This window comes from Kogia breviceps, chromosome X (assembly GCF_026419965.1).
Source record: "Kogia breviceps isolate mKogBre1 chromosome X, mKogBre1 haplotype 1, whole genome shotgun sequence".
Lineage (NCBI taxonomy): Eukaryota > Metazoa > Chordata > Mammalia > Artiodactyla > Physeteridae > Kogia > Kogia breviceps.
The window spans coordinates 37,341,761-37,363,966 of record NC_081330.1 but is presented as its reverse complement, the minus strand read 5'-3'; the positions used below and the strand labels follow the sequence as shown (position 1 = coordinate 37,363,966).

Below are 22,206 nucleotides of genomic sequence, written 5' to 3'. Positions count from 1 at the left end.
TTTCTTGATTCCCACTCTCTGAAAATATGCTGTACCATATAAAGGAAGCTGTTTTTTCCACCTTGGATGTCTTTACAGTCAACTGGGGTTTCTATTTGTCAGGCCACACTGTGAAACACTGGAAATGCTGAGCTTGAAATGGTATTGCAATTTATCACTGTGCATTGCTGTCAGTCAGTGTGTCTTTCTTTCACAGGGCAAAAGGGAACGGGTGAAATTGCAGAAGGGGAAATCCTCTGAGGTAGAACAGGGAAGGGAATGGTAAGGAGGGAGGGAACGTGAGCCAGTGAACTGCAAAGCACCAGAGATCACACAATCCACAACCACCAGGACAAGAATGAACTGAACAGTAAGGGGCAGTATGGTATGAGGAAAAAGTCTGGAGTTGGCTAGTATTCAAGAAAACTGAATTTCAGTCTCAGCTCTGCTAATAACTTGCTGGGTGACTCTGGATAAGCCTTTACCCATTCAGGGCATGGTTTCCTCATCAGTCAGGGGTATAAACCCAACCCACCTTGCTTACATCATAGGGATGATATGAGGTGACTAGAATCTATGTGAAATGCTCACAAAGAAAGGTGCAGACTTTATTCCCCAGCCCACTTGCAAAGTACTCTATATCTGTGCTGTCCAATCGAAAGATAATGTGAACTAATACGTTATCTTAAATTGTCTAGTAGCTTCATTAAAAAAGTGAAACAAATAGGTGAGATTAATTTAACAACATTTTATTTAACCAAACACATCATAAATATTGTCATTTCAACACTGACGTAAAATTGTTAAGGAGATAAGTTAGATTGTTTTCCTCACACCTAGGTTTGGAAATCTGGTGTGTATTTTACACTTCTAGCACATCTCATTTCAGACTAGCCACATTTCAAGGGATTGGTAGCTGTTATGTGGCTAGTGGTTATCATATTGGACAGCACAGATTTATACTTTGTAAAGAAACCTGATGAACATTGTGAGTTGGCCCTCAAAACAGTAGATATGACCATTGCCACGTGACATATATACAGAGAGGTTCAGATACTTGAAGGCCCAGAGCTGGGGCTGAGGCTGAAGTCCAGGTGTCCTGTCTCCAACATCAAGATTCTTTCCCTTTATGATTCATTAGATACTGAGTTGATTAAAATCAAGGCCATTGGGCTTCCCTGGTGGTGCAGTGGTTGAGAGTCCGCCTGCCGTTGCAGGAGACACGGGTTCGTGCCCTGGTCCGGGAGGATCCCACATGCCGCGGAGCAGCTGAGCCCGTGAGCCGTGGCCGCTGGGCCTGCGTGTCCGGAGCCTGTGCTCCGCAACGGGAGAGGCCACAGCAGTGAGAGGCCCACATACCGCAAAAAAAAAAAAAAAAAAAAAAAAAAAAAAAATCAAGGCCATTGAATAGATGGTTCTCTGTTGCCCCTGTGTCTCTATGGAGTGGTAGGGATCACTGTGGAAGCAATCTGTGCCACTGGCTCTACTGGCTGTGTTTTCCAGCACCCTGGAGAGACCCGAAGTGTTTCAAAGAACTACAGGGAAGCACCGGAGTCATCTCTCCCGACTTTGCCAGCAAGCCGGGGGCAGGTCTAGTCATCTTTGATTCATCCATTTCCCTCCTGACCCCTCCACCCAATCCATGGAAGTCTCATCAGCTCCTTCAAAACATGTCTTGTAGTTTAAGAGATATATCAACCAAATATAATGTGTGAGCATTGTTTGGATTCTGATTCAAAACCAGGTAATTATTAAAAATATATTTATGAGACAATCATAAACCTGAATTCTGACTTAACATATATTGTCATTTCTGATAATTAATTAGTGGTGATGACATCTGGGCCTACAAATCATTATGTTTTTAAAAAGTCCTTATCTCTTAGAAATACTGAGGCATTTGTAATGAAATGCTACATCTGTTGTTGGCTTCAGATTGGCCGTGAGTTGGTAATTATTGAAGCTAGGTGATGGGTATACAGGGGGACCATTATGTCATTCTCCGTACTTTGTATGTGTTTGAAATGTTCTGTAACAAAAATTTTAAACTTTTTACATTTTGAATCCATGCACTTCTCTCCATTTCCACTGCCATCATCCTAGTCCAGGCCACCACCGTTTCTCACCAGGATTGTTGCAGTAGCCTCTGTTTGCTGCCTTCTCCTCCCCCCATCCTCCATGACCCAGCCCCCCAACTCCCACTACCACCAGAGAGATCTTAAAAATACAAGTCATGGCCTTCCAATGGTTTCCCATTACATTTAACATAAAAGCCACATTTGACCTACAAAGGTCTCCATGATCTGGCTCCTGCCTCTCTGCCTGGTTCTTGGCCTCGCTCACTCTTCTCCACCCACTCACCTTCCTGCTGTTCCTCTAAAGCACTGAGCTTGTTCCAACCTCAGGGTGTTGACACTTGTGGTTCCCTTGGCCAGAAACACTCTTCCCAAACTTTCACATGACTCGCTCCCTCATAATAAGCGATCCCTCAGAGAGGCCCTTCTTGACCACTCTGTCCAAAGGTGCCCATCCCATTCCCCATCCACACTCCATCACTTTTAGCCTTTTTTATCTTCTATGTATCACTTACCAATATATGAACTTGTTTTCCTTCATTTGCTTACTTGTTGATTCTCTCCCCTCCCTCATCCTCCCCAATTGGAATGTACTTTCCTCAAGGACAGGGACTTTTACTTATCTGACTGTTAGTCAGATAAGGCTGTTGCAGCCTTAGAGTCCAGCAGAAGGCCTGGCAAATAGGGGCCCTCAAAAAGTATTTGTTGGGTGAAAGAATCTAAGATATAGGAAAGTGAAACTAGGATCACTAACACTAACTACCATTTACTCAACAATTGATATGTGCCAGGCATTTATTAAGCCCTTTTCATGCATATTTTCTCACTTCATTCTCATAACCACCCCCTTATTATCCCTTTTTCAGTAGGTTAGGAAACTGAGGCTCAGAAAAGTTAAGAAACTTGTCCAAGGTTACATAGCGAGAAACTGCTGAAATCAGAAGTCAAGCCTAGGTCTGTTTTAACTCTAGAGCTTGAGATTATAACCTCTAAGCTATATAGTCTCATAAAGAACCTAATGTTCCCATGGGTTTGAGAAACAAGACATTTCCTTAAATGCCTTCTAACAATGAAGATGGTGAAATTCTCTACAATAACCATAGGAAGGAGGTCTTCCTGTTAGCTTTCTATTGGTATAGCTTTTGTCCAATCAGATTCTTGAATACATGTTGACCAAATAGGGAGACTTACCGGGAGACCTGGAGGACCACTTATTCCTGGGAAGCCCTGAAGCCCTGGTTCACCCTGGAAAATCAACCAAAGCTTAGTGAGTAGCAGCAGGAAGCAGTGAACATAAAGGAGATGGTTCCCTTGAGTTACTTGGGCTGGGCAATGGGAAACCATAGGGTATCACAATTGGGACACCAAAGGCTGGTGCAGGTTGCCTAGTCTCCACAACTAGTAACTACACCAGGATGTCTTAGTTTACGGAGCCCTTAGTAGTGTGGAAAGGACCAAAGTCCATGACAGGCAAAGAAAACTATCCAAAACAGAGTCTCAAATGCTCAGGCTAATCGGGAGAAAGAAAAGATGATCATCTGCTTTCTTTCTGTGCGATTTCCTCTAGCAAATTACTGGCTGCAAAGACATCAATGGTTTTGGGAAAAGAGTAACATTTACAGTTTGCAAAGGGCAACATAATACTCTAATCTCTTTCTTTAATATGCTAATTTATCTATAAGTGCCATGAAAGGGCTCCCTAAGGTTTGGGAATGATTAGGGAGGCAGGCGATTTTTCATATGCTCCCAAACTGTTCCCAACTCAATAATTACTTCCGGTAAACCTGGAGAAGGCCTGGAGCTGTTGCTTCCACAAAGACAGAATTAAAGAAATGGGACTAAACACCTTCCCCTGCCTGGGTCCCTTGACCACAGGTGCAGGATCACAAAACTTAAGGAATCCCCAGGAAGGAAGGAAAGTCAGGTTATTGAAAGATATCTGCACACCTTAACAGCAAACAGTCATTCAAATACAACCATGTGTACTCTCATATCAAAATACAGATTATAAAATATCTCGGTTAGGGCTTCCCTGGTGGCGCAGTGGTTGAAAATCCGCCTGCCTATGCAGGGGACACGGGTTCGTGCCCCGGTCCGCGAGGATCCCACATGACGCAGAGCAGCTAGGACCGTGAGCCATGGCTGCTGAGCCTGCGCGTCCAGAGCTTGTGCTCCGCAATGTGTAAGTCCACAACAGTGAGAGGCCCACATACCGCAAAAAAAAAAAAAAAAAAAAAAATCTCGGTTAAACAGGTCTACAGCTTCAGCCTTGGTCGGTCAGATCAGGCAAATTAGGGCATCTACTGCCACTTGGTGACAGTATACCATATTTGCAGGGTCATGTTCTAAGGGCAAATAATTTCTTTAAACAGATAACTTGAAAGCAACCATTCTACCCTATTGTTCTGTCACAGTGCTTTGGGGACAAGATAAGTATTGACAGGGTTGGTAGTTAGGAGGAAAAAAACCCCAACTATTCAATGTTTTAAGTTATTCAGCATTTTGATAACTGAATCTGAAAAACACAGAAAATAGCACTTGAACAAATATTCAGAAACCCAGGCAAGCTCCTATCCATATTACCCAGAACCCTCTATTCTTCCAGTATACTCTGGTTATTAGAGTTGAACTCTGGTATTAATAGGAAAAGGCTTATTAACTTCTTGTTCTCAAATGTTCACTACCTTGGATCCTTTCTTCCCTTTGGGAAATCCCATGAATTCCAGTTCCCCAGTAGATGGTGGGGGTCCTGCAGGGCCAGGCAGGCCAACATCCCCCTGTAAGATCAAAGGAAACATTAAGCAAAGCAGAAACCACACAAATATTTCTCCGAGGGTAGGTTTGTCCTCAGGATGTAATTCACAAATCAACTGTCCATGACTTTAGCCTCTTCACCCTCACCCTTGCATCAATGAGGAAACAAATCTACCAGTCTCAAGGGGGGAAAAGAGTTATAAGCCTGACCAGATGCATTTTGTACCAGCACTGCAGAGGGAGGAAGCAAGATGGATGAAAGTAAATGGCAGGTTCACGGTTGCCATGGTCATGAATGAAAGGGTGTTTAGAAGAAAGCAAAAAAGGATTTGAGCAAGGTAAATGGCTACTTTTTGGCAACAGTGATCATACTCTAATTGGTCCAATCGTTGCCAAGAGCACAAGCAGAGGCAGTGAAGTCAGTGTTGGAACACTGAAGACTGGAGTTGCTCATTGAAGACAGTGCAATCTACAAGAGGCAGCCACCAAGGATGGGGAGGGGAAGCTCCCAGTCTCCCTTGAGGCTCCTAAGTCACTATACAGTTTGTATAGAGGGAAATAGGACAATGAAGGAAGGGAAATAAAAGGGAATGATGAGAGAGGGTTAAGAAGGACAGATAGAGGAGATAGAGAGAGGAGGAGGAGGAGGAGGAAGGATGGAGAGAAGAGAAGCAGAGAAAAGGAAAGAGGAGGTGACACAATATAATACAAATCAGCAGGGAAATACCCAGGTGGAAGGAAGAGAAAATATATCTCAAGAGCGTATGTTTGTAAGACATGTACATTTCACAGGTAGGAAGCAGGAAGACTACAATATTGTGAAGATAAAAGACCACGGTAGCCTATGCGTGCACATGCAGCCCTATCATAATCAGGCATATGTGTGCAGCTAGAGACATTTCTAGGAGCATATGGACTGCAGAGCGTATGTTCCAAAATTTATTTACCTTGACTCCTTTCTCTCCTTGGAAACCTAACCCCATATTCCCCTGGGGCACAGGGGTGTAGGGAGGAAAAACAAAATCAATTACTAAACAACCTCCAGGAACTTAAATTGGAATGCAGTCTTTTTTACTAGAAACTATGTTTACCCAGACCAGAATATCTCTGGGGAAACTAGAGTACTTAGTGGTAGGAGGTCAAATGCTCCAAGACAAAGTATACTTACATCAGGACCAGGGAAGCCAGGGGGGCCTGGAGGACCCTAGATTTAAATGAAAGGAAAGAGTGCTTTTCAGTTTCAGCCCCGAAGAATCTAGGCATGTTGAGAGTCACTGAAGATAAGTCCCCCACCCCCTTGGTGTGGTCTGGCTTTGGTGTAGCAGATTCTAGCTCCTCCCTGGGTTCCTTTTTGTGAAATCTCCTTTGAAATTTCCCCAATTGACCTGATAACCACATTCATGCTAAGGTAGTGAAGACTTCATGTGTCATTCTTCCCATTAGGCCAGAACTTTTTAAATGATGACTTTTGGTGAAAGTAAACCAAAGTAATCAGTGGTGGTGGGATTTCACACATTGGAGAGAGAACAATCTGGGGATGTGGATTTCCTAGAACCACACAGATGACTGGCTATGCTCTTCCTATAGCCAGTGATGGGAAATAGGTAGGTGGGAAGAGCTCTCCAAGGTGAAGTGTTGAGAAAGATTTTGAAGCTGCCTCTGTGCTCAGGGTGGGTGATAATGGTATGATTGATTAGCAATGTCTGTCGTGGGTAAGGGGAGTGGAAGGTCACAATAGATGTGCCAGGCATTAGCCATCCTTGGGCTACAGTTTAGGTTGAGCTAGACTAGGAGGTTTTGGAGGCACAGAGTGGATGGTCAGAGAGATTCTGATAAAAGAAGATAACAAATAGATCCTTACAAGAGCATGCTTCACTTCAACCTCCAAGAATGGAAGTTGCCTTTCTCTGCTAGGAGGGCCTACATTTACATAGGCTTACATTTAATCCACGGCCTGGTAGGGAAAGCATTCATGTGAATGCTGTGAACACGTGGTAGATTTAGGTGGGTCTTACTTGCAATCCTGGTGGTCCTATGGGTCCCACAGCTCCTGCAGATCCGGGTGCTCCTTGTGGGCCCTAGAGAGGCATGTTTTTATCAAGGACAAAAAAAATATGACAGTTTCTCAAGAAAAATATATCCACATGAATTGCGCAAGAATGTTCATAGCAACTTTATTCATGATAGTTAAAAACTGAGAAAACACGATGGCCCAAAACCTATGGGATGCAGCAAAAGCAGTTCTAAGAGGGAAGTTTATAGCAATACAATCCTACCTCAAGAAACCAGAAAAATCTCAAATAAACAACCTAACCCTACAGCTAAAGCAATTAGAGAAAGAAGAACAAAAAAAACCCCAAAGTTAGCAGAAGGAAAGAAATCATAAAGATCAGATCAGAAATAAATGAAAAAGAAATGAAGGAAAGAATAGCAAAGATCAATAAAACTAAAAGCTGGGGCTTCCCTGATGGCGCAGTGGTTGAGAGTCCACCTGCTGATGCAGGGGACACAGGTTTGTGTCCCGGCCCGGGAAGATCCCACATGCTGTGGAGCGGCTAGGACCATGAGCCATGGCCACTGAGCTTGCAGGTCTGGAGCCTGTGCTCCACAACGGGAGAGGACACAACAGTGAGAGGCCCACGTAACGCAAAAAAACAAAAACAAAACAAAAAAAACCCCTAAAAGCTGGTTCTTTGAGAAGATAAACAAAATTGATAAACCATTAGCCAGACTCATCAAGAAAAAAAGGGAGAGGACTCAAATCAATAGAATTAGAAATGAAAAAGAGAAGTAAAAACTGACACTGCAGAAATACAAAGGATCACGAGAGATTACTACAAGCAGCTATACACCAATAAAATGGACAACCTGGAAGAAATGGACACATTCTTAGAAAATCACAAGCTTCTGAGACTGAACCAGGAAGAAATAGAAAATATGAACAGACCAATCACAAGCACTGAAATTGAAACTGTGATTAAAAATCTTCCAACAAGCAAAAGCCCACGACTGATGGCTTCACAGGCGAATTCTATCAAACATTTAGAGAAGAGCTAACATCTATCCTTTTCAAAATCTTCCAGAATATAGCAGAGGAGGAACACTCCCAAACTCATTATATGAGGCCACCATCACCCTGATACAAAAACCAGACAAAGATGTCACAAAGAAAGAAAACTACAGGCCAATGTAACTGATGAACATAGATGCAAATATCCTCAACAAAATACTAGCAAACAGAATCCAGCAGCACACTAAAAGGATCATATACCACGACCAAGTGGGGTTTATCCCAGGAATGCAAGGGTTCTTCAATATATGCAAATAAATCAATGTGATACACCATATTAACAAATTGAAGAATAAAAACCATACGATCATCTCAATAGATGCAGAAAAAGCTTTCAACAAAATTCAACATCGATTTATGATAAAAACTCTCCAGAAAGTAGGCATAGAGGGAACTTACCTCAACATAATAAAGGCCATATATGACAAAATCACAGCCAACATCATTCTCTATGGTGAAAAGCTGAAACCATTTCCACTAAGATCAGAACAAGACAAGGTTGCCCACTCTCACCACTATTACTCAACATAGTTTTGGAAGTTTTAGCCACAGCAATCAGACAAGAAAAAGAAATAAAAGGAATCCAAATCAGAAAAGAAAAAGTAAAACTGTCACTGTTCGCAGATGACATGATACTATACATAGAGAATCCTAAGGATGCTACCAGAAAACTACTAGAGCTAATCAATGAATTTGATAAAGTAGCAGAATACAAAATTAATGCACAGAAATCTCTTGCATTCCTATACACTAATGATGAAAAATCTGAAAGAGAAATTAAGGAAACACTCCCATTTACCATTGTAACAAAAAGAAAAAAATACCTAGGAATAAACCTACCTAGGGAGACAAAAGACCTGTATCCTGATAACTATAAGGCACTGATGAAAGAAATTAAAGATGATACCAACAGAGGGAGAGATAAACCATGTTCTTGGGTTGGAAGAATCAACATTGTGAAAATGACTATACTACCCAGAGCAATCTACAGATCCAATGCAATCCCCATCAAACTCCCACTGGCATTTTTCACAGAATTAGAATAAAAAATTTCACAATTTGTATGGAAACACAAAAGACCCTGAATAGCCAAAGCAATCTTGAGAAAGAAAAACGGACCTGGAGGAATCAGGGTCCCTGACTTCAGACTACTACAAAGCTACAGTAATCAAGACAATATGGTACTGGCACAAAAACAGAAATATAGACCAATGGAACAGGATAGAAAGCCCAGAGGTAAACCCACGCACATATGGTCACCTTATTTTTGATAAAGGAGGCAAGAATATACAATGGAGAAAAGACAGCCTCTTCAATAAGTGGTGCGGGGAAAACTGGACAGCTACATGTAAAAGAATGAAATTAGAACACTCCCTAACACCATACACTAAAATAAACTCAAAATGGATTAAAGACCTAAAGGTAAGGCCAAACACTATAAAACTCTTAGAGGAAAACATAGGCAGAACATTCTATGACATAAATCACAGCAAGATCCTTTTTGATCCACCTCCTAGAGAAATGGAAATAAAAACAAAAATAAACAAATGGGACCTAATGAAACTTAAAAGCTTTTGCACAGCAAAGGAAACCATAAACAAGATGATAAAATAACCCTCAGAATGGGAGAAAATATTTGCGAGTGAAGCAACTGACAAAGGATTAATCTCCAAAATATACAAGCAGCTCATGCAGCTCTTACAGCTCAATATCAAAAACAAGCAACCCAATCCAAAAATGTGCAGAAGACCTAAATAGACATTTCTCCAAAGAAGGAATACAGATTGCCAACAAACACATGAAAGGATGCTCAACATCACTAATCATTAGAAAAATGCAAATCAAAACTACAGTGAGGTATCACCTCACACTGGTCAGAATGGCCATCACCAAATTATCTACAAAGAATAAATGCTGGAGAGGGTGTGGAGAAAAGGGAACCCTCTTGTTGGTGGGAATGTAAATTGATACAGCCACTATGGAGAACAGTATGGAGGTTCCTTAAAAAACTAAAAATAGAACTATCATACGACCCAGCAATCCCACTACTGGGCATATACCCTGAGAAAACAATAATTCAAGAAGAGTCATATACCACAATGTTCATTGCAGCTCTATTTACAATAGCAAGGACATGGAAGCAACCTAAGTGTCCATCAACAGATGAATGGATAAAGAAGATGTGGTACATATATATAATGGAATATTACTCAGCCATAAGAAGAAACGAAATTGAGTTATGTGTAGTGAGGTGGATGGACCTAGAGTCTGTCATACAGAGTGAAGTAAGTCAGAAAGAGAAAAACAAATACCATATGCTAACACATATATATGGAATCTAAAATAAAATTGGTTCTGAAGAACCTAGGGGCAGGACAGGAATAAAGATGCAGACGTAGAGAGTGGACTTGAGGACACGGGGAGGGGGAAGGGTAAGCTGGGACGAAGTGAGAGAGTGGCATGGACATATATACACTACCAAATGTAAAATAGATAGCTAGTGGGAAGCAGCTGCATAGCACATGGAGATCAGCTCGGTACTTTGTGACCACCTAGAGGGGTGGGATTGTGAGGGTGGGAGGGAGGCGCAAGGGGGAGGGTATATGGGGATATAAGTATATGTATAGCTGATTCACTTTGTTATACAGCGGAAACTATCGCAACAATGTAAAGCAATTATACTCCTATAAATAGGTTAAGAAAAGAAAAAATAATAATAGTTAAAAATTGAGGGCTTCCCTGGTGGCTCAGTGATTGAGAGTCCGCCTGCCGATGCAGGGGACACGGGTTCGTGCCCCGGTCCGGGAGGATCCCACATGCCGCGGAGCGGCTGGGCCCGTGAGACATGGCCACTGGGGCTGCGTGTTCGGAGCCTGTGTTTCGCAACGGGAGAGGCCCGCGTACCGCAAAAAAAAAAAAAAAAAAAATTGAAAATGTCAGATGAATGGATAAAGAATATGTGGTATATTTATACCATGGAATACTACTCAGCCATAAAAAGAATGAAATAATGCCATTTGCAGCAACATGGATGGACCTGGAGATCATCATACTAAGTGAAGTAAGTCAGAAAGAGAAAGACAAATACCATATAATATCACTCACATGTGGAATCTAAAATACGACACAAATGAACTTATCTACGAAACAGAAACAGACTCACAGACATAGAGAACAGACTTGTGGTTGTCAAGGGGGAGGGGAGTGGGGGAGGGAAGGATTGGGAGTTTGGGATTAGCAGATGCAAACATACATAGGATGGATAAACTACAAGTTCCTACTGTATAGCACAGGGAAGTATATTCAATATCCTATGACAAACCATAACGGAAAAGAATATGAAAAAGAATATATATATGTATATCTGAGTCACTTTTCTATACAGCAGAAATTAACACCACATTGTAAATCAACTATACTTCAATAAAATTAAAAAAAATGGGAAATATCTCAGGTGTCCACTGATACTAGGATTGATTTTTAAAAAACGGATACATCTATATGTAGAATAATACTCAACAATAACAAGTAACAAATTATTGATATATGAAACAATGAGGATGAACCTCAAAAGTACTGTTCTAAGTGAAAGAAGCCAGACCCCGAAGGCTACATATTGTATTATTCCCTTTGTATGAAGTTCTAGAATAGGGAACCCTTATCTATGATAGAAAAAAAATCAGAACAGTGATTGCCTGTGATGTGCGGCGGGGCAGGGATCGACTGGGAAGGAGCAGGAGGGAACTTTCTGAGGTGATGGGAACGGTCTGCACCTTAAGAGGGTTTGAGTTACACAGAGTGTGCATTTGTGAAAACGTAGCAAATGCACATTTAAGATTTGTGTATTTCATTATATGTAAATTTTACATAAAAAGAAAAACTGTAAACAAAATTTGAAGTCTAGCTAATGGTAGGCATGCTGTAGTATTTAGGGGTAAGAGCACTATTGTCTGCAATTAACTTTGAAATGCATCAAAAATAAGATGGCTTGATGGATGGAAGTGTGGTAAAGCAAGTAGAATAAAGTATTCATGGTACAGGTGTTCACTGAAAACTTTCTTCAACTTTGCTCTCTATTTGAAAATTTTCATATTAAAGTGATGAAAAAAAACCAAAACCTTAAAAAAGAAAAAAGTTATATTAATATCAGATAAAGTAGACTTTGAGACAAAGAATATTACTAGAGATAAAGAGGGGGCATTTTGTAACAGTAAAATAGTTCAATTCATCCAGAAGACATATATATAAATATAAATATAAATATATATATATATATCTTAAACGTGTATGCACCTATTAGCAGAGTTTCAAAATACATGAAGCAACGACTGATGGAACTGTAAGGAGAAATAGATAAATTCACGATTCTAGATGGAGATTTTAACATTCCTCCCTCAGTAATTAATAGAACAACTAAACAAAAAAATCAGTGAGGACAAAGAAGATCCAAACCACATTATCAACTACCTTGACCTAACGGATATTTTTTAGATCACTATACCCGCCCCAACCAGCTGAATACATAGTCTCTTCAAGTACATATGGAACATTCACTAAGATCGCTCCATAGGTTGGGCCATAAAATAAAACTTAACAAATTTAAAAGCATTGAAATCATCCAGAATATGCTCTCTAACTGCAATAAAATCAAACTAGAAATCAATAATATAAGGATAACTGGAAAGTCACAAATTTGGGGAAATTAAACACCACAAATCTCCATGGGTCAAAGAAAAAATTCGAAGGGAAACTAGAAAATATTTTGAAATGAATGTTGACAATATTAAAGGCAAGAGAACGAAATCTGTAGAGAAAGATGGTATGGGAAAATGCATGGCCCTGTTAAAGTTGCGGAGCAGCAAAAAGGTGGTATGTGCTTAGGTAAGGGATGGAGAGGCTAAGCAAAGTTGAGACTTCGACAGGAGGAAGAGAAAGTAGGGGTTCAAAGGTTCCCCAGGAATATATGAGAGTAGAACATTGCTCTGACAATAACTAATGACCTGTGGTCTCCTTACTGATCACAAATCTCTTATCCAGCCAGGAACCCCCCACTCCCCAAATCTAAGTGGTTTATTTATCATGTCTGTATATGCAGACAAACACTGTCCTTCTGGGGGCAGGGAAAGGCATCTCTAAGAGAAGTTATGCAGCAAATACACTGGATGTTACTCTACTGATTTAGTTAACACACCATCTAAGCCAATGCTGTTTCACTCTAGGAGACCTCTATGCCCTTGGCCCTCACTCAGCTCTGTTTACATGTGTGCTTGTTCACACTACTCTCTCTGTTTAGAAAGCTTCCACCCATTGCCAGCCAGCCTAAATGTCACCCACACTTTTCAGAGGCTACCTTTTCTTAGGTATAAAGTTTCTCATGATGTAGCCTTAGGTGGACAGCATCTCTTTCCTGATGCTGTCAGTGGAATCCTTACGCCACATTCCTACTAGTTTTTTACATCCTGGGGTGGGAAGTGGCTGTGTGTGTGTGCAGAGACCGTGTCTGAATTGTCTCAGGGATCACTCTCAGCCCTTTGCTCAGTATCTGTTCTGCTCAGTATCTGTTCTGGAATGGAAGAAGAAAGGAAGGAACTGTGATACAGGAAAAGAGGAGGAGAGAAGGGGCCTTTCTGAAGCCACTTCAAAGGAAAATGATGACAATGTGGAAAGTCAAGGAAAAACAAAGCTCTTCTTAATACAACTCATGGCCTTTCCTGGACTCACTCTTATTGAGTCCCTAACATTTTTTTCTACATGGAATACCTTTTAAAGAAGAGTGTTTTGCCTCTTTTGTTTTACCCACAGTACTCTGAACACACAGAAAACACTTAATAAATGCTTGCCAAATGACAGGCAAAATTCTTTCCTAATACATCCCAGGGAGGATGCAGGTCCCTGGCCGAGAGGTCTGAAAGCCAGCCTGCCATGTCACTGGAGTTAGATAGTCCATCCTCTCAGTACTTTCTCATTTGGAAAATGCCGATAGAGTGATCTATTCTACTTTACCTCTCTGGATTGTCCTTGAGAAGGTCTACAAAGACCTTCGAACACCATAGAGAGGAATGAAAAGGGGTCATTGGTACTGTTCACTAGACAAACATTGGGAACCCAACACATAGGTAACAACTTACAGTGATTCCATCCAGTCCAGGCAGCCCAGGCTCCCCCTGAGAAACAGACAAAGGCAGGACATTGAAGAGATGAATACATTAAGCTTGTGGTATTTCACAGGTAACTGACCTAAGATGCAATAGGCATAAAAACGCATCACTGAAGCTTGGGCCTCCTCTGTCAAGGTCTTGTGTTTTAAATAAGGCATGAATTGGACAGATTCAACCATCTATTTTTTTTTTCCTAAGAAAAATCTAGACTCTAGAAGAAAAATATTATAGCCTTGGTTGAACAGGAATTCATATTTTACTTGGATTAATTAATTTTCATCTTTGCTAGGAACTTATCAATTAGAAACTGCTTCTGCGGGCTGGTGATTTCCCTGCTCTTTTTGGAGGAAAGCAAAGTTACCTTCTGGTGTGCCTTCATCCCCAGAGAATCTGTGCCCATATGTATACAATGCAAATCAGACATTTCAAGTGAGAATCAACAGAGCATATAGTCTCTGATTACGTTTTAATTACTTTGCAGCATCTTAAGTCACCGTATGAATCTGTAATATAACCATCTTGTGGAAATTGCTGTGTTCTGCTGGGTCCAGGGTCTCTGGTTTTGGGCAGAACCATTTAATCAACGTTTGCTACAACAATGGTCACATTTTGACACCTGCTAGTCTTACCCCGCTTGGCTTACAGTGAAAAATCAGCTCTCTGCAACCTGGGAAGCGCACTGCCTGAGTTTTAGCTCTTCGGGAAGCTGGCTTGTGCCTGTGAGCAAGTCATATAGCCTCAGGCTACCTCAGTTTTTCTATCTGTAAAATGAGCAACATGAATCTAACAATCATGAGGTCCTTTCCAAGTCTAACATTCCATCTTCAGCTATGGCTTCTATAGCCAAGAACCCAAACCCTGTACCTTCTTCAGTTCTTAGCTACCCACACACCCATCACTGCCTTCCAAAGTGATTTCCAATATTTCTGGCTCTGTGCATGGGTGGAAGACAGAAAGGTGCCATCTTCAGCTGAGTGAGCTTGGGTGCATCTTCCCCTCAGATGTTGCACACATAGATTCCTGTCTGCTCCAAGGGAAATGATGGGCTCCCTTCCCACTCTGCAAGGGATTAGGGTCAGTCATTTGGCACCAGAGTTTACTGAAGTCCCACAGGATACCAGACAGCATACACCAAGAATACAGCCACAAGAATACAAAAGGTTCTTGTCAATTCCAGGAAGAGATGAAAGTTCCCAGCCAGCTGCAGAGTTGATGGGCAACTTTTGTAGATAGCCAGGGGCCCAGCGAGACTGATGGCTGGTATGCAGGTACAGAAAAGGGCGGAGCCATGATCCTGGGCTGGTGGCCATGTTAAGATGGGCAGAGACATACATGGCTTCAAACCAAGGTATGCAGACATCAAAGATTCTGTAGTAGACAAAAGGTATCTGCCTCCAGGAAATGTCTCGGCTTGTCAAGGAAAATGACACCCATGCAAACTGTTTGCTGATCTGTCTCCTATTTTTGGCCTAGATCTTACAAAGCAAATCTTTTTGACAGTATGGTTGCAAACATTTCTGTCAATGTTTCCACCACAAAAAGCTCTGGATTCTTTTAAAATCCAGCTTGGTCTGCTCCTTAAATAGAGACGCAGATGCTAGTTCTGGAAATGTTTTCATTGGATGTGGGGCTCCAGCCCGGGGAACTCAGCTTTATAGCCTACTCAGCTGTCTGCCTTAGAGGATCTTACCTTCATTCCTTTGAAACTACCTTGGGCAATGATAGGTTCACCTTTAGAGCCTTTCTGACCAGGAAGCCCCTGAACAAAAGAAGAAAATTCTGTGAAGAAATGCATGCGCGCGCGCGCGCACACACACACACACACACACACACACACACACACACACACACAGAGTATTGTTAATAGTATGATCTGATCAGATAGAGGATGGAAAAACAAGAGCCTGAAACCATGTGGCTTATTCTATGGCAGAGTTGGTCATGCTAAGGGGGCAAAGTACAGCCCCTGAACTGTGCTGTGTCTCAAAGCTGCATGCCTGCTCCCCCAGCCTCCAAGTCAGAAGTCTGTAAAGGGATTAGAAAGTAGACTTTGAATCTATTCAGAGTAACAATCTGAACACCCACATATAATACACATGCCGTTTATAAGCCTATAGCCCACCTGCTCCATATCTCACAGGTACAAGTCACTGACAGGGACTAGGTCTAGGACAGAGGTTAGTGGACTTTTTCTGTAAAGAGCCAGATAGTAAATAATATAGGCTTTGTGGGCCATATCTGTGCTCTGTTTCATATTCTTCTGTTTTTCTTCACAATCTTTTAAAAACGGAAAAACAAGCCATGGGACAAGGGTCTCATGGGCCAGTTTGCAGATGCCTGGTCTAAGATATAGCTACAAAACCATCTCCATCCTGTGCTTCTACCATACAACTTCAGTTTCTACACCTGTCTAAGAGGCTGGTGTGTCTCACTGTTAACATGGAAAACAGTTCAAAGTATGCCCAACCCATCCAGTCAGCCAGACTTTTTAATGTCTCAGTGGCAGATGCCACCTAATATCTGCTAGATGTTGGCCTCCTGGGGAAAATCAATATCCCTATACCTAAGGGGAAGTTGGGATTAGTGTTGGGGGTAGCACTAAGCTTTGGGGACTGAAGTGTTGATTGAATGATGGATTCCTGAGTTCAAGGTCCATAGGTATAATAAAAGTACAACGTGGTTCCAGAAGCACAAACCAATTTCTTTCCTAACACTTCCTATTTCCCCTTATTCTCATGGCCACTACTTTCATCAAAGAAGACTCAAAGGATATCCATTCAGTATTTGGCAGGGTTAGTAAGGTTCAGCTTAGTAAAATACATACCCAAGTTCCTATTTAGGCTTAAGGGGAGGTTTAGGGACAGGATTAGGTTTTACCCTGGTCCTTTGGCTGTCAGGGGCTGTTTATTACCTCAAGATTTCTTTTTTCTCCCTCTTGGGGGCAGTGATTACTTACTTTGCTGGATTTCCATTGTCTTAACACAGGTGTGATTTGTTTTCCTCCCCTGTTGCCATGGTAGTGTTTGGAGGCCTTTGTGACACAACAGCTCATACTATGTTGGTAATACATCTTTCTCCCCCACTCCCTGCTGTATATTGGTTTGGTCCTTAGTTGTGAAGGTCCTTATGCCAATCTGGCGCTTGTGCTTTGTCTGTCTCACCTTCTCATGTATGCACTCAACACCCACAACTTGGTCACTGAAGGCAATGCTCTTCCAGTAAAATGCCAATTAATTCACGTAGTTATGGAGTCTAACAGATAGTGCAATTTCTAGCTAAATGTATCCCATCAGTACCCTTATTCTCTTAGATTATTTCAAATGAGGTTGGGAATGGGCTTGAAATGTGTTATTGTCATTAGATTATTTCTCTTAGATTATTCTCTTAGATTATTTCAAATGAGGTTGGGAATGGGCTTGAAATGTGTTATTTTTCTCTTTCCAGCCACTCATAAAAGCAGCTTTGCAAGGGCATGGTATCTTTTAGAGATCTTTTAGTTCCAAATATTTGAGCTCTATCTGGATGAATGGAATGAAATAAAAGTGATGACACCAAGATCCAATAAACATCTTAACAATCCCAGAACTGAGGGTTGTGATGTGGGTAGCAGCTGGGAAGAGGGAAAACAACATCAGTGTAGAGCAGGATTTCTCAACTATTTCTCACTATTGATACTTTGGGACAGATGATTCCTTGATGTTGTGATGGGGGGCTATCCTGTGCCAGTAGCACACCCCCAGTTATGAAGACCAAAAGTGTCAATAATAACTGTCAAATGTCCCCGGGGGTGGGGGGCGGGGCAAAATCACCGCTGGTTAAGAATCGCTGGTAGAGACCAAGCTTGCCAAGCCCTTTGGGTCACTGTTAGTGTTCCCACGATCCCATGTAAGCCTTCCAAGTACTGCATCTCCCAACATCGTCTAATGTGGGAAAATGTCAAATAGCCCAAGTGTGTACTTTGCTCTAAAATTTACTACAGTCTTTTCATAATCTTGCCAACTCTAAAAGCATCATTTAAAAAAAACCCAAGCCCTAAGTAGTGTAGCATGTGTACACTTCCCTGCAACTGGTATTCTTCTTTAGACTCTTAATGTTGTGGTGCTGCCAGCATAGACTCCTGCATTGGACAACGGGCTGCAGTGGTTGCCCCTTGGCTACTTAACGAGCTCTCCAGAGAAGCAGAAGATAGGGCACTCTTGGAGGCAAGCAAAGACATTTGAAATAATGTACAAAGATCTGGCAGCATACGGGTGGTCCGAGAAGCCCGGGATAGCCATCAGGGCCTGGAAATCCAACAGCTCCTTGGGTTCCATTACAGCCATCCAGGCCAGGTGGGCCTCTGGGTCCTGGCTGTCCAGGGTGGCCCTGTTCAAAGAGAAAGAAGGGATCAAGTCAGCCACAGGACTCTCAGCTACTCTGACAAGCTCCATAGTGATAGAAGTCAAGGATGCTGTCAAACTCTGGCTCCTTGTCCACTCCCTTTGCCCCATCACCTCTGCTGCCATCACTGTTCATTATACTCAGGTGTAGGTGGCTGATGACAGCTCAGTGTTACCCCTCCCCCAAAAGATCGATGCTTTAATAGGATCCAAGCTGAAACCAAAGTGATCAAACATGAAGAGATGGGCTACACAGGGTGCTGCAACTTCACCTTCCTTCAGGACAAAGATGTACTAAGATGGGGCTTAGCTGCCAGGCAACTGGACTGCTACCAACAGGGAATCATGCCAGGCGTTGGGAATTCCTCAGAACAGACTGGAAACTGGGCAGCCTGGCACGGCTTTCTGTATTGGAAGCTCTGCATGGGAGATGCGGCTGGATTTTGGTCAAGAGCAGAAGGAGTTTCCATAGCACCACCTCTCCCGAATGCTGCTTGGTCAAAACTAAACAAGTCAAGGAAGAACCATACTGTGAACCTTATTTTGTCATTATCTCACATTATGCTATTGCTTCAGTCAGGGAACTGTATCTTCTCTTCTTTATACTCATTACTGAGGCAGTTGTTTTGCTGGGGAATCAGTTATCATTCACATACAGTTGGTGTCTGAATTCAATAATTCTGTGCTTCCTTGGTGCATAGAATCTACCCCTTTGTAGGAAATACATCTTTTTCAATCTATCAAAAGCAGGTTGTGTGTTGGATATGGAACAAAGAGATGACCTGAAAGACCAAATATCTAGATGGGTCAATAAAAGGTAGACTCCCATCCTCCCATACACACTTTTAAAAGACAAATATATATATATATATATACACACACATACACATATATATACATGTATATACATATATTTCATTTGGCTTTAAGATATATATATACATATATGTATTATATATGTATATTATATATGTGTATATATTTAATGATTTGAGGAAAACATGCCATATGTTCAAAAATCAACTTTTCAAATTATTAGAGGAAACAACCTTTTATCAAATGCTTATTGTGAGAATGCTCCATAGAATTCTGTTTCATTTTCATTGCTATTATAGTTGTAGGAGATAGATGATCTGTTAATGCAAGAGTATGAGTCTAGACTGCTGGACTCATGGAATGCAGAGTCCAGAGGAGTGGTCAATAAATGTATCTTTGCAATAAACCTGTTATAAGCTGTGCCTCTTCAGACTCAGGTGAGGAGTTTTAGTTGCACTGGAGAAACTGAGACAGCTTACTAGAGTCATCAACATTTTATTACCAAATGAGATGGCTATTCCTGTTTGCCCTGAACATCTACACTCTACCTTCCCTAGATCTGTGCCTTGGGAGGCTGACCTTCACGGATGGTACTGTCTAGGCTCCCTTTCCCTCTGTCTTCCAGCTATATTTGGTCACTGGGAGGCACAAGCAGGAGATGGGAGAGCACAAGAAGGATGAGCACAGATTGTTTATTTCTCCCATATGCCCTCCCTCCTTGGCTATATTTCTGGCAATGGCCACATTTCTCTATAATCTTAGCTCCCAGTGGGCAACTGTTATTCCATGGCTCCAGGTCTTACAGGGTTCCAGTATTACCAATCCTCCTTTACCCTTTGGGACTAGGGGTGGCAACAGTTTTGTGCTGGTTGCTTCGCCCTGCGCTGTTGTTTCTCTCAACCCTGCTTGCATCCTTTAAATAAACCCTTCACTTAACTCTATTTAGTCGACCCCTTCAGGTGGAGTGTGTCTATTTCTTCCTGGGATCCTAATCACCATTTTAAAATGTCCCGGCCAAGTTTGCTAGGGGTTATCTCTCAACTGGGTAACAGAGATGAGTTAAGACAAGACAACAGGCTGGCTCAGTACTAGGGATTTTCCTTAGTCCTGGGACCTTGGTTCTGCCCTTTCTGGGTAGAGATAATGACTTTACATATGTGTGTGCCAGCTCTCCAAGGGAATGCAGCTCTTTGAGGGAGAAAACCACGGTTCTATATAATCACAGGGGATTGAACACACAGAATAGGTGGATCTGCTGTATTCCAGAAAAGCAATGTTCCTCAGAACCCAGAGTGCGAAGGAAAAGTTTCCATTTGGTGAGTGGTATGTGGTCACTTTGAAGATATAAACCTGGTGTGTTCATTTATGAGTCTCTAGGCGGGGAAATGTTTGAGATTGACTCCATGGGAAAAGCTAAACATAAATTGCAAAGGACAACTTGAAAACTTCTGCTTCCAACTTATTTGAACTGAAAACATTGGCTCAGCCTACATTTCTTGTGGGTGCCAACAGCCCAACTCACAGCTGTGATATCGTTAAAAGCCACAGCCCTACCACCCCTCGTCCACGTTGTTTTAATGTTGAATATCTTGATGACTGCTTGTTTGTTCACTCTCAACTGGTGGCCATGCCCCTTAGTGCACAGACTTGGATGTTCTTGCTCATTCATGTGGAAAGTGTCTACATGACAGCAGAAATGGAGTTCTGGGACCAAAACCAGTGACACAGATGTGAGCAGTCCGCCAATATTAAGAGGGGAAACCAGATTTGTGCAGTGATCCAGTTTAGTAAGATGTGTTTTGGGGAAGCTGCTAGTTTTAGCCAAATGGCTTAATAAAGTGCTGCTGAAAGTTGGGCAAAATAATTAGTCTGACTGGGCCGAGGGTATCTGTGTTTTCCTCTGTCTGAGGGATTCTTGCCAGTCTGAGAACTGCTGCTTCTATAGGCACTAGAGGTTGGAGTCAGTCCCCTCAATATTTCTGGAGTTCCTATTCTATGCTGAATTTAGCCCTGGGGTCTCTGAAGCCTCTGAGAGGAGCAGGAGACAGATTCTGTGCTTTCAAGGAGCTATAGATAAGGCTATCATACAAGATAGTCAATAAATACCATGTACCATATGTAACAAGGAGCTAGAGTGCGTGGGACAGACACCAAAGACTCCTGGAAGAATAGAGATGGAAAGGAGAGGTAAGCTGTCAACAGGAGGTGCTCATGAATACACCATGAATAGCTGGAAGAGAGGGAGGGAACAGGGGATAATAATTTCTTAGAGTAAGTGAGGCTTGGAGCCTGAAGCTAAAGAGATTGAAAGTCAAAAGAAAAAATGTACAACCTTAGGTCAAGGGAAGGGCCATGCGAAGGACCAAGGGAAGGGGGACTTCTACTGGGAACAGCGCACTCATTTGGAGGAATCTGGACAGCTGCGACTCATTCTCCCAAGCAACGAAGCCCCCAAAGAGAAGTGGTCAATTTCTAGAAGTCCTCTGGCTCTGTTGGCCACATGTTGGAGGCAGAAGTGTCCAGCTGGACTCTGGGGTGGGTTTCAGCTCAGAACTGGAATCAGCCTCTGCTTCACAGGATTCATTTCCTTCCAGCCCCCATTAAAAAGAGACTACAGGAGGAAGGATATAGTACTGTTGCGAGCTTCAAATCCTCCACTCATCTCTGGTGAAGCCAGCTCCGTAGGATGAATGAAGAGGTGGCCTCCAGTTTGCTAGTTTGCCTCACCCATTGGTTCCCGCAAGATACACATTCTGAGTGGAGACTCTGGATGACGTGGTCATAGAACACAGCCATGAGAAAATGCCAGGAGATGGCATAAAAGGGTGGCCAACCCCATCCACTTACTTCCCCACTGACCCCTTCCTGGGCATTTTGCAGACTCTGCAGTTGAATAGCAGGCAGAAATATGATGGCCGATTTGTTGATACATATAACAAATACAAGGTAAGTGAGCCTTCTATTCTCCAAATCCA

The 22,206-nt window shown here is 42.1% G+C and overlaps 1 protein-coding gene across 2 annotated transcripts in view; it reads right to left on the bottom strand.

Moving 5' to 3' along the window:
• COL4A6 (collagen type IV alpha 6 chain) overlaps positions 1-22,206 on the bottom strand; it is a 296,513-nt gene that overhangs the window by 45,756 nt on the left and 228,551 nt on the right. For both annotated transcript variants that reach the window (XM_067023768.1, XM_067023767.1), the window contains exons 6-13: positions 18,285-18,401; positions 15,727-15,795; positions 14,007-14,042; positions 6,824-6,886; positions 5,977-6,012; positions 5,756-5,797; positions 4,739-4,831; positions 3,246-3,299 (exon numbers count right to left, since the gene is read on the bottom strand). In XM_067023768.1, the coding sequence (XP_066879869.1) occupies positions 3,246-3,299; positions 4,739-4,831; positions 5,756-5,797; positions 5,977-6,012; positions 6,824-6,886; positions 14,007-14,042; positions 15,727-15,795; positions 18,285-18,401 (510 nt within the window). The remainder of the gene's footprint in view (positions 1-3,245; positions 3,300-4,738; positions 4,832-5,755; positions 5,798-5,976; positions 6,013-6,823; positions 6,887-14,006; positions 14,043-15,726; positions 15,796-18,284; positions 18,402-22,206) is intronic.